At 36.0% G+C, this 18,089-nt stretch overlaps 3 protein-coding genes across 6 annotated transcripts in view; 1 reads left to right on the top strand and 2 right to left on the bottom strand.

The window, feature by feature from the left end:
- Positions 1 to 806: 806 nt before the first annotated feature.
- Positions 807 to 10,464, bottom strand: ano9b (anoctamin 9b). Its single transcript, XM_052560000.1, has 24 exons — positions 10,230 to 10,464; positions 8,383 to 8,439; positions 7,900 to 8,031; positions 7,659 to 7,804; positions 7,507 to 7,556; positions 6,438 to 6,496; positions 6,228 to 6,313; positions 6,009 to 6,143; positions 5,780 to 5,873; positions 4,851 to 4,911; positions 4,680 to 4,762; positions 4,485 to 4,589; positions 4,232 to 4,396; positions 4,113 to 4,149; positions 3,918 to 4,029; positions 3,772 to 3,829; positions 3,549 to 3,646; positions 3,212 to 3,408; positions 2,546 to 2,698; positions 2,301 to 2,448; positions 2,038 to 2,151; positions 1,836 to 1,929; positions 1,621 to 1,733; positions 807 to 1,473 (listed from the first exon to the last, which is right to left on the bottom strand). The coding sequence occupies exons 1-24, from the start codon at positions 10,254 to 10,256 to the stop codon at positions 1,431 to 1,433; spliced, it is 2,367 nt and encodes a 788-aa protein (XP_052415960.1). The 5' UTR covers positions 10,257 to 10,464; the 3' UTR covers positions 807 to 1,430.
- A 516-nt stretch (positions 10,465 to 10,980) lies between these two features.
- tssc4 (tumor suppressing subtransferable candidate 4) lies at positions 10,981 to 13,292 on the bottom strand. Of its 4 annotated transcripts, none has more exons than XM_052562342.1 (4): positions 13,250 to 13,292; positions 12,797 to 12,902; positions 12,530 to 12,548; positions 10,981 to 12,293 (listed from the first exon to the last, which is right to left on the bottom strand). In XM_052562342.1, exon 4 carries the CDS (start codon positions 12,214 to 12,216, stop codon positions 11,293 to 11,295), a length of 924 nt encoding a protein of 307 aa, XP_052418302.1. In that variant the 5' UTR covers positions 12,217 to 12,293; positions 12,530 to 12,548; positions 12,797 to 12,902; positions 13,250 to 13,292; the 3' UTR covers positions 10,981 to 11,292. The 4 variants fall into 4 exon arrangements, with proteins under 4 accessions (XP_052418302.1, XP_052418304.1, XP_052418303.1 ...); XM_052562344.1 differs by having other exon boundaries at positions 10,981 to 12,281; XM_052562343.1 differs by lacking the exon at positions 13,250 to 13,292 and adding an exon at positions 13,143 to 13,161.
- Positions 13,293 to 14,307: 1,015 nt separating this feature from the next.
- The window catches only part of ano5b (anoctamin 5b), a 28,537-nt gene continuing 24,755 nt past the window's right edge, over positions 14,308 to 18,089 (top strand). The window contains exon 1 of the mRNA XM_052561281.1: positions 14,308 to 14,619. Within this exon, the coding sequence (XP_052417241.1) occupies positions 14,544 to 14,619 (76 nt within the window). The 5' untranslated portion in view covers positions 14,308 to 14,543. The remainder of the gene's footprint in view (positions 14,620 to 18,089) is intronic.

Genomic DNA, 18,089 nt, shown 5'->3' with positions numbered 1-18,089 from the left:
TGAAGACAGCGAGAGAACAGACTACAGAGAGATGTTTGTTTTCAAAGATCATCTGCCCAGCATTTTCCTAACAGAGAAAAATTCTCAAGGACAGAAGTTAAATTCAAAGCATTTTATCCGCATGAGTGAAATGGTAATTAAAAAGGAAGATTAAGACCTATAATGTCCCTAAATTACAAAGGCACTCCACATTTTACGCATATCTGGTTTGAGTGGTCTGAGCCAAGTATATTTGGCTGAGCGGAAAAGCCCAACGCAGCCACAGAAATATGCACACATGAAATGACTCTCAGCAACACTTAGAGAAAGCAGCAGTTCAAAAAAAGTTGTCGTTTTATATAAAAAGAGTGAATGAACAAGTTCTGCTACCAGATAAGACACAGCTGGCTCATCTTTTCAAGGACTATTTTAAGAAGATACATAAAATAAGATTTATTGATATTTTAGGAAGGTTTATGAATATGAGGAAATATCAAGGAAAAAACATAAACCTCCTTCACATTCCATTTATTATTTCTACTATTAAATTCTTGCAAAATCATGAAGAAGAAGTAACCTAATACAGCTTATCTTAAGCAGCTGACAGAATAAGACAAACCAGACTGACCAAAAGCAACTATGTAATCTCTGTGCAATACAATACTCAATCTTCGTCTGAAGCAACTCAGCAGTGACACCTTACGGTGGAAAAAATGCGGACATTTTTATTCCAACTTCGACTTCAACATTTCACGCCATTACTTCATTTATTGAACATAATTAATGAACACATCAATAAGACAATATCAAAAATACAATACAATATCAATATATATTTATATTTAATGAGTAAGAAAGTTGTTTAGAAAAGCCATTGACAGCATTATAAAGAGCATGCCACACACTGACATAACTTCTTTGGATTTAGATAAAACGTCAGTGAAGCCAAAGATGTGTTGAAGCTTTCTTACTTCTTAAAAGTAAACACCAAAATATATCAATATATCCTGTTAACATAGTCTTCTAGTCAATATAAATCATCGTAAAATAAACATTTGGCAACAAAATGAATGGATACTTTTAGGCTCGTTTCATACTAAATAAAAAAAATGCATCAACTGTCTCAATTTACATTTTCACAGTTCTTTATTTAAAGAGCTTAATTTTCTTTCCTTGCTCAGAAATAATTAATTTATGATACAACTAAAATGTACGGTGTATCCCTCTGAAGCAGAGCATGTATGATGCATCCCGAGGGAAAACTGTAAACTGCAAAGACAGCAAACCTCCAATGATGGTTCTAAAGGTAGTGAAGAGATACATTTCATGTATGGATACAAGTGAGATAATGATCTCAAATACAGAAATCTTCCTTGTGTAAAGTCTTGTGCACACGGAAGTCGGGTTTTCAAATCTAGGATATAAAAGAATCTGGTTTGAACCTTCAGCGCTCAAACCTCAGTGCTTCTGCTGTTATAAACTGCATCTGCTTCCCTGTTAGAAACAGAAACACAGGAACAGTTCATAAGAAATCACAGAGAAGATTTTTTGCTGTGACTTCTAAATATTTGAATATAACTTCACAACAAATGCAAAGCTGCAAGAATGAGTTATATCTCAGTCTTACTCAAGTATACTTACTCAAGTTCCTTTTTCAGTCTTTTCAGTTTGTCATCAAGCCTTTCATTTTTCACTCTGGTGGGATTGTCAGGTATAAACCAGGCCGCAATAAACTTGCACATCACCACTACATGCTGAGCAGAGAGAGAAGATCTCAGACAATGTTTAACCAAAAATCAACACAGTTTGATTTTTGCACATTAAAAGATGCATAGAACTAATAAAAATATGTGTACCTCGAACAGAATCACAAAGGCAAAGCGGAGTGCCAGAATGAGCCAAAACTGAGAGGTAAGACTCTGGTCTTCATCACTGCGGTAGTCTTTGTAACTGTAAAATACACATTGCACATGAAGCAATTCCCTTATTAACCCGTATGAACAAACCAATAAAGTTGATGATTAAAAGGTACATCAAAACCACCAAAACAAGTGTCACCTGCACTGCGTAATATTATTTCCATGCTCTATGAAGTACTTGAAGTCTTCTTTGACGTACACATTTGACATGAATGCTGTTGCCAGAGTGTTGTTGATATATCCAGTCATACAGCTGTCAGACAAAATAAATGTACTCATTACAGAAGAAATATATGCTTAAACAAATCAACAAACAAATTGTTTGATATGACACTTTTTTGCCAATAAACTGTGGTGAGATGAAAAGGTGGGATAATTTGTTTTATTTGATTTCCTACTCACTCCAGGCTTGTACTATTGCTGGTAGCACAAGGTCCGTAATGGTAACGATACACCAGACGTGGAATGAAGTCAGAGGAAATCCCAATCACTAGTCCATTAGCAATGACAGCCATCACCCCGACAGCTTCTAATATTCTAGTCCACACACCTGCCGGAGGAGAATAAACGCCACATTATGTTTACTTGAAGCTGAAAACTGACATACTGTACACATCATCCTCTACACAAATACAGTAGCTATTCACCAATGTCATTTGTCTTTTTGGGCACTAAGCGGCGCTCAAGGCTGACCATCTTGATGGCATCCAGTCTGATCTCAAATATGTTATTGATAAGAGCCAATAAGGGAGCCAAAGGGAACGCAGCCACGAAGATGGTGGTGAAACTGAACTGAAGAACTAATGACACAGAGAACAGATATGTCAAAGGAAGATACTTTAGCATGGGAACATTACCACAAAAAAAGCCACATGCTTTACCACATGCTTTACCACAGTAAAGCATGTGGCTTTACTGTAAAGATTACTCAAAGAAATGTCAAAATGTGTGCTGTCAAAAGATGAATCGAGATTAATTGCATCCAAAATACGTTGTTGTTTTTTTTTCAGATATGCATATGTGTGTATACTGTGTATATTTATTATGTATATGCAAATACACACACAAGCATGTATATATTTAAGAAATATAAGTAACTTTTATATATTAGATATATTTATATATAATATAAATTATATGGAGATAAATATATATGTAAATCTTTTCAAAATATATACTGCGTGTGTGCATTTATATATACATTACATGTTATGTATATAAAAACTTTTATTTTGGATGCGATTAATCGTGATCAGTGTCAGTCAGTGGTGCTGTAAAACTAGTGTAGACCAGTAACCAAGAAAGATACCAACCCATCTCCAAAAACTCATTAAACAAGCTGAATGCATTGACAGCATTCAGGTCATAGTTTTCCATCCAGTTACGAAGCTTGCAGAGGTCACATTGGTCGAAGTTGCCCTCCTCCTCTTGACATGCCTTCCGGTAACAGTTACCACACTTCCTGCGCATCGTCTTGGCTTTCGTCCGCTTAAAACACAGCTTGAACCAGCTATGGCCACCAACAAAGAAAAAGAAGTAGAGACAGAAAACTATTTATCAAATAAATAGTGTATTTATTTTAATCTGGAAAAATATGAAGATTTGATCTTATTTGGTTTTAATGTCCGCAGTATTTTAGAAAACACTTACGGCACTGTGAACTCAAATATGTTGTTGATTGTTTGTTTGAGCAGCAGAATAACAGCCATCTGGATGAAGAGATCTGTAAGGCAGCCGCTTGGATGGCACTAAATCACAGAATGTTTTGGTTTGCAATTAGATTTCAAGATTAGTGTCTGACAACTGCATACATTTAGCTAAATATGCATTTATTAATATAAATGTACTATAAAATAATACTGGCATGACATACCTCTTCTAGTCTCCATTTCCCTGCAATTCGAACATAGTTTCCTGGATAGCCATTGATTCTAAGTACAACATAAAGAGACGCTTTGAATAGTCTGCCTTGCACAACAGAATATAACTCCAAAAGCATACACACATGCAAACAATTACCTTCCTAGAAAGAATGCCACATAAAATAAAGAAGAGAACAGAGTGAAGAATTGAAATGTGAACATCTTCACTGTGAAGTGCTTCTCTGTGATTGCAAAAGAGCGGGGCTTTTCTGCAAATAAACAGGTATTACGTTTTAGTAACAGGTAGTTTATTAACGTGATCGATTTCATTCTAACAACATTTAATACCCACCAAATTCACACAGTTTGAAGGCCACAATTTTGTTGACCTGAAAGGAAATGAATCTATTATTTTCTTCCAAGCAATTTCTTTCCTCATTGGACAGTTAATCTACCAGTACCTGTACTTACCCGAGTCATGATCTGAATAGTAATGTAGTGCAGTACTGCTCCAGTTAACATGGCAATTGTGGAGGAATTATCGCGCAGAAAGTGCCAAGTGCTTTGGGACAACAATATTGCAGTTAAAACACGGCAGATGACCAGAGCTTGGGTCAGACCTATGATCACCACCAGCTGAACACAATGAAGATAAAAGATTATTTGTCACATCGTTTGTTTGTTTGTATGTGTAAGTAGTAAGTAGTAAGGGAACCATTCTCACCACTAATGTGACCAAAAGAAGCACCACGATGCTGCGCAGGTAGGAATGTGTGAACTCTTTCGGCTTACACTTGGGGTTATTTACGATCTCCAAAATCAATTCTTCCTGTGCACAAACCGAGTTATTTGGCTCCATTAGAAGGTGCACCTTAAATATGCTAAAAATGATGATGAGGAAAAAAGTAATAACCCTTACCTCCTCCTCACACCAGTCAAACACTTTCCACTTTGACACATGCAGAGCTCGATGTCTCTTCCACAGCTCCAAGAACAGGGTTGCTAATCAAACAACATTACAGTACTGTAACATCTATGTCATATCACATAGAAATATGGATTTCATTTTTGCTAACTCACAAAAACTCACCCCAAATTGCCATGAACATGGCAAAAGCCACCGTCCCTTCATTGTCGAATAGTTGGCTCACCTGTTGGTAAGAATTTGCTTTGTTAACACAACTATTCAAGACAACACAGAGAAGCCCTGGCAGCAGGGTTTACAGGTTTTCACAATAAAACCTCCCCAATTACTTCCCGAAACTAGTCCAATCGTATTTTGAGGGGGTCCCCCCATTAACAATTGCATTCCGTGGGGGTAAAATACAAGTTTTTTGGCAGGACTCCCAGTTAAAATTAGCATTTCTGGGGCTAAATGTCATGTTACTGGTGTCGCTTCCACCTTCAGACATGAAAAACAACCCATGGCAACAGTGTCAATGTAGCCCAATACCACAGGAAAACCACAGATTTGGCAACATTGACTGGCAGATAATAGTGTTGTTTATTTTGAATACACACTACTCTTCTAATGTTTGGGTTAGTAAGATTAATTTTCAGAAGAAATTAACACTTTCACTCAGTAAATATGTACTACAAATAACAAAGACAATTATAATATTACAAAATATTTATTTTGAACTTTCTAACTATCAAAGAATTCAGAAAAAAATAGTGGTTTATGCTAAATTATTTAGCGCCACAACTGTTTCCAAATCAGCAAATCAGAATGAATTCTGAAGGACCATGTGACACTGGAGACTAGAGTAAAAACTGATAAAAACACAGCTTTGCCATCACAAAAAAAAAAAAAAAAATGATATACTTTATTTTATTAAAAACCTTTTTAAATTTCAATATTATTTCACAGTATTAAAGTTTGAATGGCATTTTTGTACACATAAATGCAGACTTGGTGATATTCAGCACTTGTCAACACTATTAACTGTTATATATCATATATAACAACTAATAGTGTCGAAAAGTGATGAATTATAATTAAACAGTTCATTATCTGACCTTGGCATATGTACAGGTGTCAGACAGGTTCCATTCGCTGCATCTTATGTCACATCTTGGACACATGACGATGTTGGAGTCACAGACTTCATGACTGTAAGAACACACCACATTACACAAGAGATAATGGGGTGTAGATTAAAATCAGATTGGTCTGACTGAATTTGATCTATCATCTGTCTCTACACCTCAACACTCACGTGAATCTGTTTGCTCTAAATATACTCACATGAGTGGACTTGTATTGAAGAAGGCAAGGCCATACAAGAACACAACAACACCAATAACGGCTGCAGGGACGAGCATGCGTGTGTACCAGCCCAGCCACAGGAAATACAGTGCCACTTTCTCCCCAAAATAGTCCCTAAAAAATATGTGCGTACAGATAGTGTTTAAAAAAAATATATGATCAAAAAACAGAGAAGAAGATAAAACAAAGAGTACTTACTTGACATCAGTGACAGGCTGTTTAAAAAGCCTCATTACTGACAACCAGCTTGCCCACTTCTTCTTTAGTTTTTTCTGTTCTTTTTTCTGAAGAGACAAGTCAACAATGTTTAACACAACCTTTTAGAATAAAAAGCTCAGACATTTATTTTATGTTTCATTAGGCTACAGTGTAGATTAATATAACAAATAAGGGCTTAAAGACACTTACCTCATGCAGACAGAAGGTGGACTCAAAAGCACCTTTACACAGCAGGTCTCTAAGGCCCTCTAACAGAGTAAAATAATGGACAGAGACATTGACAATATTGTATAAGACCTTTCTTATATTTCTTAAAACAAATTGAACATGAATGGGTGTTTCTATTTATATCTAAAGCATTTTAATATGTGCTAAGGCGAATGTAAACACATTTAGATTCAGTTTAGTTTTACATTACACCATTTTATCATGCCTGTAGTCAGCTATGAGGTCACTGAGGTCCGTCTGATCTCTAAAAGATTAATCTGCTGCTTAAAGCTCCTCATTTGAGTGTCTGTATGTATAATTAAGTTTAGACAGTTTGCAAGAATGTTTAGCACCCCTGGTATGAAAATGATCTCTGCAAGACACTGGCAGAGTGAACAAGGCTTGAGAAAGTGTGTTGCCAGATCCAGCTATTATAAATGTCTTTGGAATTGTCTTTTCTACTTCAGAAAGTTGATAAGAGCGGGAAGTTGTAGTTTAGGGTTAGCGGTATCTTTATCTTATCTCATTTACAAAAGATTTGAACTCATTTCGGTTTATTTCTGATTTATTTTTCAGGTTTATATTTGTTTTTAAAGCAATATTTGATTGCTGACAGGATATCACATTCGGTAAGTAAATAAATAAATTCAATTATTAAAAAATAACATCATGCTACTATCTGTCAGAAACTTTATCAACGCTATCAAAACAATAGCATATGACACTAGTGCAGAGGTCTGTATGTGGAAAAAAAAATTACAGAATGAAAAAAAAAATCAACAGTCATGAAAACGTCTATGCGATTTAATTGAGTATTGGAGTTAAATTTTCACAAAATCATGCTAACGACATTCATAAGAGCACTAAATAAGTTATCATCTATATAGCAATGGTTATTAATGAAAACTAGAACAGTAATACTATTATTAACAGATGTGTTACTGTAATAAGGCTATGTATCGTTGAATTAATAATCAAAAACTGATAACATTATACACCCCTATAATAAGTTTAATGTGGGGTTATTATAGCACTATTCATAAAAATTTACCTCCTGTTCCTATAAACGTATTGTTCAAGACAAAGTGGACAATCCTGATTCTGTGAAACATAAAAATAGAAACTCATTACAAAAGCTTTGAGTGGAACAACCGATTTCAAATGCATTTTATGCTAAGTGAGGATATTTATTGTGACCCTCACCTGGTGCAAAATGAGACAGACAAGTCACACTTTTGCTCTCCACTCCAGTTACAGGCATCAGACACCTTTAGTAAGTACTTGTACCTTGTAAAAATCTCCTCAGGTGCACAGATACCGAAGAATACCTTTTCTTCATGCTCAATTCTCTGTTCAATAGAAATGAGAGCCCGAAGTAAGCAAAATTTAGCAGAAAAAATCTAAATGACACAACACTAATGTGTTTGATGGTGACACAACATACAGTCACTTTAATGTTCTTCCGTTTCAGTTCGCAGATAAAGGCATCCTGCTTCTTGAAGATTTGGTCCTCCATGTCCTCCACTTTTTCAGCCACCAGGACATAGTCATATAATCGGGGGAGGTACAAGTTACGCTGAATGAAACAAAAACAGAAACTAGGTTAAGGAAGAGAGAATATAGCTGCAGATATGCAATTTTTCTGTGAACTTCAATTATTGATCAGATGACTGTATTATGGCTGACTGTTTCAGCATTTGTGTCTGTGACTATAATGTGGTTTTCTCGGGAAGTTTAGGTCATGCAAGGCAAGTGGTGGTGTGAATGTGACATTATGACCATAGTGTGGGGATTTCATCATGTGCTTTGCATGTGCACTGCTTATCATATCTGAACATGTGCTCATGAAGAAATATCAGTATGGTGACTGTTATATTGAGGCCAGTTGGTCAACAAATGGACAAAAACGCATGGTTTCTTTTCATACCTGTGATGTAAGTAAAGGCTCATTTCCATTGTCCAGCTCATACAGAGCAACATCTTCCTACAATACACAGGAATGACAAAGAATAGGTAAAAACACTTTATATGCATACATTATTCTAAACAATGCTTCATTGCAGCGTATATGTGAACTCCCTCAGTCTGATTCTGAATTCTACATCTGCTGCCACTGTCCCTCATATATATTGGACAGCAGCAAGACTTCTGTATTTACTTAAAAGTAATCAACCCAATATCTTTAACAGATATACTGTAAAGGAAAATGTGCATAATGCAAATTGAAATTTTGTTTGTGGAGCCATCCTTATCTCAATTGAAACGCAAATGTCTAACCCATCCTCATGCAAGTTATTACAATGACAGCTGGACAGTGATACTTAATGACTAGCCTTTATACTATAAAAAAGCAAACTGACCATAGTATTACAGTGGGAGCATTTTATTTATTTATTTTTCAATGAAGATTTTTGCTCACATTTCTTTTTTAAATCATTAAATTAGTATAAATCAATTTTACTAGCCGGGTCAGGTTTTTGGATCCAAGTGTATCTGGACTTCGGTGGTGCTTATTTACAGTCTTTCAGAAACCACGTGCTTGTGAAAAAATGGGATGGGAATGATATCATAGGATTATGCTTATCATTCATAAAGTCAAAGGAAATGAAACAAATCATCTATGTTAAAAAATAATAATAATCAGAACTTTATTTCATAAAACAACTTCTTGTGGTAGCGTTTTAAAGCTTTATTTCTTATTCCTGTAGTTTAGTTTACATTCTGTTTGACAGAAGATTTAATTGCTGGTATGACTACAGGTCTAAACATGCCTTTGGGTAACCTTTTATACTATGATAATTATCTGAGTGTGTGTCGGAAAGACAGAAACACTGAGGAATCACATGGATTTTGCCTTGCATAATCATTGACTAAAGCCACTACAATGAAAGTATGTTTCTTGCTCTAAGACATTTAAAGCAGCACAGCCTCAAGACAAATAACCTGTTCAACTACAACAATACCATTATTCATTCAGATTTTGCACACATTATACGCAATACGAACACATCATGATCATTTCACTCAATATCTCACATCCATTAAAAATGAGTCATATCTAATCCATAAAATAAAGAAACAAATAACTATTGTTTTAGTAAACCATGAGAGTACGCAAACATGGTAGTGCACAATATGTTTACAGTCACAGCAAAGCCTCTCTTCTGAAGCATACACATACACCTGAAAGCTCTCCGCAACAAGATGTTCAGGTCCGGTGACTGTTCCTCAGAAAAGTTCGTCATCTTCTGAGGTCATCAATCCCTCCTAAATAACACTTTTATATCATTGTGAAATAACTACACTGCACTCATTTTAATAATTTAAATGAGACTGCTATTTAACATCCCAGTACACAGTCATTCACGAAGAAAAAACTATATAGCTATAACAATGGTTTTGTCTTGCTTGACAGAAGACTGTAAATAACTACATTTAACAGTGCTATGGGACAGTTAATGTGAATTGCCTCTCTCTATATTGTGGAACTCATTGTTTCAGTAAGATTAGCCAATGATGTTTACGAGAAGGTGAGTGCAACACAGAAACTGCTACTCTGTCTACTGTTCTGAAAATTATACATTTAATGGTATTTAAAAGCATTTTTCATTCTAAATAGCTTTATTTAGTCAGAAAGCAGCATTTCGCTTTTTTCTTCACATGAGCGATCAAAAGTCTCTCAATGATCAAATGAAGAAACTTCAAGACCAGTCACAGAGACCTATGCACCTGCGAAACCTGCAATACACACACACACACACACACACACAGTACCTCTCGATCAGTGAAGAACATCCTCATCAAAGTTCCCAAAGCAGATCGGTTAAGCAGGCTATAGGCAGACTGACGCGGTGTCTCTTCTTTAATCCTCACATAGCCGATGTCCAGCTCTAAAGCGAGAAATTAAAACTGAGAGCGATCGAAAGGAGTGTGGACTTCCGCATTTTTATGTTTAAGAGCTCCGCGAGCACGATGGTATGCTCGTGCCATTTACCTTTACAGGTGAGAGCACATACGTCATCGCTTTCAGTTGAAGGGCGGGCTGAGGCTTCTTTACTGTCGATACCGCATATTAATACTGATAACGAGAGATCAAAACTCAACTTGGCCTTCTCCTTAAAGAAGTTCACACTACACACAGACGTTGCCGCATCAGTTTTTGTCACGCCTGCATTTTCAAAATTATAAAGCGCACCCAAAACACTTGCTTTAAAAAAACAATAATAATAATAAATAATTTTATATATAATCAATATTGTATAGTATCATGTTAATGTATCTTGTTATCATGCGTCTATAATTTGGTTTAGATAGTGGGAGTTTTTTTTTTTATTATTATTATTATAAGAAAAAAAATAAATAAATGAAGTTGTCCTTGTCAAACTTAATGCACATGGCTGTGATAGCCTTGCTACTGTACCAGAAACAGAATTCCTCTTCTAATTTGCATTGTTCATGATCAACCAGCACGTGTCCATGCAAAACATTGAGCCGACATTTTCACCAACATTAAGACAAAGCACAATTATTAAATGTGATCTCAAAGTACATAACTGAGTCAAATTTATTCATGAAAAGTGGTCATACAAATTCGACACAGTACCTCAGAACTATTGTACACACACACTAAAACACTGATAGGCTGCAGACAGGTTTTCAATCTACAGATATGTGGGTTATTTAGTTTGACTATCCTGTACAGTATTACAGCAAGAGCTTTTCATGGATTATACAACAAAAACTTAGATACGTGGAAAGTCAAACAACTTTATACAAAATAGTATGTTTGAAAAACAAACATTAAAACAACAGTTTTAAGTATTTATGTACAAAATGCTCACTCATTGACAACATCATCTTCTAGCGTTTTACGGAAGTGTTTGCGATTTACTTTCTTGCTGCTGTTGAAGACAACACTGGACACTTTTTTGTCTTCCTCCTCTATTTCAGTCCTCCACTTTCTTTTTTTCGATTTATTTTCCGGTGAGCTGAAGCGGCGGTGAAGAGGACCATCCTCTCCTTCATCAGCCTCTTGTCTGTCATCCAAATGTTGAAGTTCGACTCCTTCCTTCTTAGCATGATCAAGTTTGCTCCCACTCTGATCTTTAATCTTGGGTTTAGTGAACACAATCTTATTCTCACTGGGGCTGCCATGATCCTGGTTAAAAGCTGGAGTGAAAGTCTCAAGCACATCTTTCTGAGACCTCCTGCTGTCTTGAAGACCTTGTATAAACTGATGAGCGATCTGAGTATTCACTCTATCACTGGTGTCAGCTGTATCTTCAAGACTGTAGTGGGTCCAACGCTCAGGGTTTGCAAGATAGTCAGGGAGTTTTTTACCTGGAGGTTGTTTTTTGGTCGTCTCTTGGTCACCACACTTCATTTGAGCTTCCTGTGGAGGCGATGGTGGAGCAGGACGGGCGAATGTGCCATCGAGGATGTTGTCTTCACCTAGATCTTTAGACGTGAGCTTTGCAGCACTATCCAACTGTGCAAAGATGTCTCTGCTCCGATCTAAGAAACCAGAGCTCCCACCCGTCAGACTGAAGGTGGGATTCTCTTGAGGAACAGGCTGGACATACTGCGGAGTCTCGTCTTCATCCTCTGAGGACGATGACAAGTCCTCAACCTTTCTGCTAAAATGCTCAGTGGGCTCATCCGAGTCAGAGTCGCTCAGAGAAAGATCGTCTGGGAGTTCAATTGTATCTCTATTAGACAGACTGTTGAGGGCATCCTTTTCTTTGCGGTTTGAGTCACTCATTGTGCTGCTATTCTGAGGTTAGGTCAAGTGATGCAATTAGAAGCTGGATATTTATGCTGAGAGATCTTCTGAGAGATCTGAAGATAAAAGAAATGTTATAATACTTGCTTAGTGATGCACTAAACCTGAATCTCCAGACAGTTTCTCCAAGAGTAACAAAGTAAATGTAAAGTATTGACTGCACATAACACTAGTGCTAATAAACTAAACAGAATGGGGATCTTAAACTTTATTATTTATTTATTTTTACCAACTCATGAAAGATAAACTGACAAACGGAGAGAAAAGCATAGATGAAGAACTCCTTGCTCACCAAAAGGATCTTGAGACACCTGTAAAAAACAAGAATGAAAAACAGGCAGTGAGATCTTCACCTATTAAATATGCAATCACGTCACATGTATTTAGCACAGGTATTCCAATACATTAATAATAATTAAAATCGATATTTTTACAGATATTGGGACGCTGTTTCTTTAATATGAAGACGTTTGTTTGCTTCATAATGGCAATTCTCTGAATAAAGCAGAGGATTTGTTATACGTGTGGAACGACACATGGGTGCATGCAGGTATCTTACTGGGCTTGTAGACTCACACGTACTGCGATATGTTCATTTTAGCTAAAATCGCTGAAGTCCAGAGTCCTGATCAAAGCTGTGGCCTCTTGAGGCTGTCCTCTTCTTCCTAAGCGTGTATGAAACAAAATCAACATCTTTCTATGTATGTCTGCTTGCTTATTAAATTAAAGAAATTAGGAAAATACAGGAATTTTAACAAAAAAAGAAATCATGACTAGAATGAAATGTCAGAGCACAGAAACATAATCTGATCACGCACGTTAAAACAGCTAACGCAAGCAGCTAACGTATTCCGCCTAGCTGTGATAATTAACGTGATCTAAAGAAACTCAAAACGCGCTTATACCTTACAGAATTTTCAATAACTAAATTATTTAAATATAGCTTCCATATTTTGAAGATTATTCAAGTTATTTGACTCGTATCTGGCTGTTCACGTAAGCAATAGCATACCTTTAGCTGTAGTCAATGCGCATGCTAAACGAAGAGATGCTTTGTGGGTAATGTAGTTTACCTTCAAGAAAGAAAACAGCTGCGTCGTTCACTTCTTCTCAAACATAATATAATATAATATAATATAATATAATATAATATAATATAATATAATATAATATAATATAATATAATATAATATATACATCTAAATAATACAAATGTGTTTATATAGCTAATATATTATTACATATTCAAATAATATTCAATAAATATTTCAATTATTTGAATACCGAAATGTAATGTTATAAATTAATGTTGTGGTGTTTAATATGAAAATAAATGTGCTTAATTTAATTAATTTGTCATAGTAATAATAATAATAATAATAAAAACATTTTCACCATATACTATTCGTTCAACCTAAATTTATAAATATAGGTGGTGCGTAATGACTGGTGTGTAAACTAATAAAGATTTCATATTCATTTCACATATTAAGTGTAGTTCTTAAAATAATCATTTGTTTCTTAGTATGATGAACATTCAACAAAAAAATAAAAATAAATGGGACGGGAAAAGTTCCATGTTTGTTAAATATTCTTCATGGAATCATAGATGCCCAAAACGACTTATTTTAGAGCATATTTAGAACAATGTAGTGTGGTAGAATACCCTTTTAAGTCCTCTTGGGTATTATACTGTATGAGATTGGGACACCCCACCCCCAGCGTTTTGCTATCTGCTCAACGACCAGCAGAGGGAGCAAATGCTCTAAGATAGAGGCACGTGCGACCTGATCTAATGTGCTTTCATTAAAGATTTATTGAGGTAATGATATGTAGGACTGCTTATAGTAAGAATCATAATCTCCTTTAAGTCTCCTTTACATGAAAAACGAATAGAGGCGTATACTTTTAAAGATTAATATTGCATTTAATCAAAACTGTTTACTACTGTGATTTAACATAGGAAATAAAGAACGTGACCTCAGAGCCCAGTAATAATTTTCACGAATTTGATATCAGTATGCCGACGGAAAGCCACTCCCCTTTAAGACATCATCATCATCATCATCATCACGTCTTCTCAGCTCGCCGCTGCTGCTGCTCCTCTAGTAATTGATGTTATGGAGAAGAAAGCGAGCGAGGGATTCACAGTTTAGCCACTACATTCTCCCTACCAACATCCCAAAGCTTGAAGACGGAAATCCCTTTCGGCAGCCAAAAAAAAATAAAAAAAGGTAGATTATTCTGGTTGACATACAGATTCTTTTTAATTGTCCAGTGGGAGAAAAGAAACGAGCGAACATATCATGAAGAGAATAACGGGGAAGACAAAAGAAGCCACTTTGATAGAAATGACAAACACGTTGGATTCTCAGATTGAAGGTAAGGAAACCGTTACTACAGCTGTGTAACAATAACATTATTCAGTATCACAATAATGAGAAGGTCAGTCTCTTGGCAGTTGTTGTCAGCGTAAAGGACAATAACTAACCTCTGCGTTCATTAAGCTGGAAGAATCAAAGAACGATGGAAAAAAAGATACACTGTTACATGTTCGCTCGGTCAGTTCGCCATAACAAAATTAAAAAGTATAAACAAAGTGTTCAGATAAGCGGTTTTGAGCTAAAACTAAAATAGCCTTAGTTCCTGACATGGCAAGGCATGAAAAAGTTACGGTCTACACCCAGAGGCTGTTGTTACCTGCCATCGTGATCTATCCTGTGTTACGAAAGCGTGTTTTAACAATGTTTAAATCCAGGAAAAGAGTCCTGGTGTTCATTTACCTACAAGACCTACGGATTTAGAAAAAGTACAGAGAAACGTGATATTTTATGGTACGTATCTTTGTATGAATAGCGGTTTTGGGAGCAGCTTGGACCACCCCTTTAATTCGTTTTTCGCGTTACTCTGTCTTGCCACATGGCTTGGCCTCAGTCCCAGTTAAACTGGAGAATCAAACAGTCTTTATGTTGAATCAGTTAAAATGTCTGGTGTTGTTGTGACTCATTTAGAGTTTATTCAGTTCCTCTGCACACGGGACATTTTTAGACTAGAAAACATAAGGCTCCTCCTTTAAGAATGTGATATAAAAAAGAAGCGAATATGGAATAGTGTAATTAATACATTGTACTGGACATTACAGTATTGCTTGAACAAACTGCTAAATCCTTATTTTATCTGCAATGATACCCGCAGTGGGCTTTGCAATAGAGGACCTGAAGGGGCCCCTTGACACGGGGCCTGGGAAAACGTTCCTGGTTTTTCCGCATGGCAACTAAATAGATTATTATCTGAACAGAATATCCTGCACTTAGGGATGTGACAGATGTGTCATGCAACAGTGTAGCTTGATCCCACTCGATATTACTCGGCTTGTTGTTTTTAATAATGTAAAATGAATTATTGAGCTGAAATGAATCAGTCCTGGGTCTGGTACTTGGCTCTTGTCACCCTGAGGCTTTTTGTTGCACAGGTTGAGTAATGGTTGTTAAAGCATTCAGGTTTGAGGGAGACTTTGATTAAGTGTGATGCATGTAGGTGTATGTTTATGTCCACGACTTGTGTTCACATAAGTGTGTGGGTTTTTATGCCCAAGTGACTTATTATTATTATTATTATTATTACTTTGCTCTGCAGTTCTTCTAACTGATGCTGGGGTTTGCCTGTGTCATGAATGTGTTTTCTGTAGGAGGGAGTGGTTGAAAGGGAAGAGAAAAACTAAAATGTTTGGAAAGTGGCCTTTTCGTTGGAAATCATCTAGAGTAGATGATATTTCAGGGGAACCCCGGTCTAATCCCTCCTGCTTTGTCTGTCACAGCGACTGTTTAATCTGTGTACTCATAGGTGATTCACTGAATAGTAATTTGATTATGCTTCCCGACTGGGACTGTGGCACTGCACTGCCATGTGATTGAAAATACAGAGGGATTTACAGTGACAGTTTTATATGAATATGCATTTTACTTGCACTGTATTTTATTAATATGTGGAAATGTTTCGCACTGAAATGCTCCCAAGTTAGATATTTTCATATGAAAAGTTTTATATCACTGCTGTAAGCTACAGGCACACTACAATCTCAGCTAAATGTGCACTACAAGATTTGTGAGTTTAATATTAGTTTGATTTATAGGTGCTTAATTCACAGTAAAATGAACAAGAGCAGCACTTGGCCTAAAATACATTTACGCAGGTCCAAAACAGTTTTAACTTCTCTTAGAGAATGAACCTAAAAGCCACAGCTAAGCTAATGGCCAGCTCATTATATAGCTGCTTAACAATGTCTGTATTGCACATTATTTCATTTTAGCTGTAATTAAAGCTTCCTGTTGCAGACATAATTGAAGCATGGTAATATATTACTTCTTATCATAATAATTGTTAGGGCAGGATGCATATCATGACTATGCATCACTGTAATTGTATTTAGTTTCAGATAGTCTTTTTACTCTTTTCAGATATAATAAAACCCAAGTTAAACCCAAGTTAAACCCATAGTTAAATAGTTAAACCCAATTATAGTTTTATAAACACTGAGTGGTCTGAAAAATCTCTAGAGCATATTTCATGGTACATGAATGTATTATTATTTTTTTTAACTTAAAATTTAGGTCCAACTGCAATGTGATTATATACTCTATATTTCCCAAGATAAAGACTTAGAGTTGACACTTCAAACTTTCCCATTGTAAATTGACTCCTAATTTGTAAACCTGAGCTATCTTTATCTACGTTTGATCTTAAATTTCAAGTCCAAATGTTTATATATCTACATGTACCTTGTAATATGATCTAGCGATAAGTAAAGAAGCTCAAAGCTGAGATATGGAGGTTGCTGATAGCGTCTGATTAGTTTAACCAAAATTTGTTGTGGACCATGACTCAAAGACAGCTACTGCGTGCGGTTAAACAAAGTAAAAGAAAGAAAATGGTGGTTTTACAATGCAATTACATAGATGTAATTACTCTTACAAAATTTGGAAAAATGGTCAAGCAACCTTAATTGGACAACTTGAGATGGATTAATCTAAATCCAATTGAAAATTCACAAAACAATAAAAAAAAGAAAAGAAAAATTAACCAACTTTATGTTTTTTTTTTTTTTTTTTTTTTTTTTTTTTGATGAAATGGGCTGATCAACTTCAATTTGAACTGTATAGCATTTTTCACAGTGCATAATGTTTCAAAATGGCTTTATGGAAATCATCCCTTTAGTGCCACCAGTGAGCTAACACAGACAATAGTGAGAGGAAAGAAGATGAGAGATCATTCTTAGATCTCATCATCAGAAAGTAGTTTAGTCAGAGCAAGGTTTTTTTATTTCTGTCCTACAGAAAAAACATTTATTGACTCTTTTGCTTTTCAAATGAGCTGCATAATAGAGTGTCTGACAGTGTGAATGGCTCTGCTGTCTCTTCAGTTTTTACCAGTGCTTTGTCACCTCGGGCTGCCGCACACAAGACAGAGTCTCTTATCAGGGCAGACCTCATGGTATCCTCTTAAGAGCGTGCAACACCCATGTGGACCCTGAATAGATGTCAGAGTCCTCCCTGTCACACCATGCCTGCTATGTTTGTTTTTGTGTGTTTGCATGAGTGGTTTCCTTCCCTTGACCTCTCCTGTAGGGTATTAGAGATGCATTAATTACAGAGGTACTCTACTAAAATGTTTCCAGAGTTCAACTGAAATCAAATTTAAATTACTAGATTTTTTCTCAAATCTGAATTAAAACGGTTTAACTGTCACACCACTTCCAGACAACAGCCAACAAGTGAGGCTACGCTTGTCAGTAACCAGGAGAAAGTTAGAAAGAGACTGAAAGCTGTTGCTATGGTAACAGGCTCTTTAATTTA

This window comes from Carassius gibelio, chromosome B7 (genome assembly GCF_023724105.1).
Source record: "Carassius gibelio isolate Cgi1373 ecotype wild population from Czech Republic chromosome B7, carGib1.2-hapl.c, whole genome shotgun sequence".
NCBI classification, from domain to species: Eukaryota; Metazoa; Chordata; class Actinopteri; order Cypriniformes; family Cyprinidae; genus Carassius; species Carassius gibelio.
The sequence above is the reverse complement of the archived record's forward strand: the minus strand, read 5'-3'. Positions and strand labels throughout refer to the sequence as shown.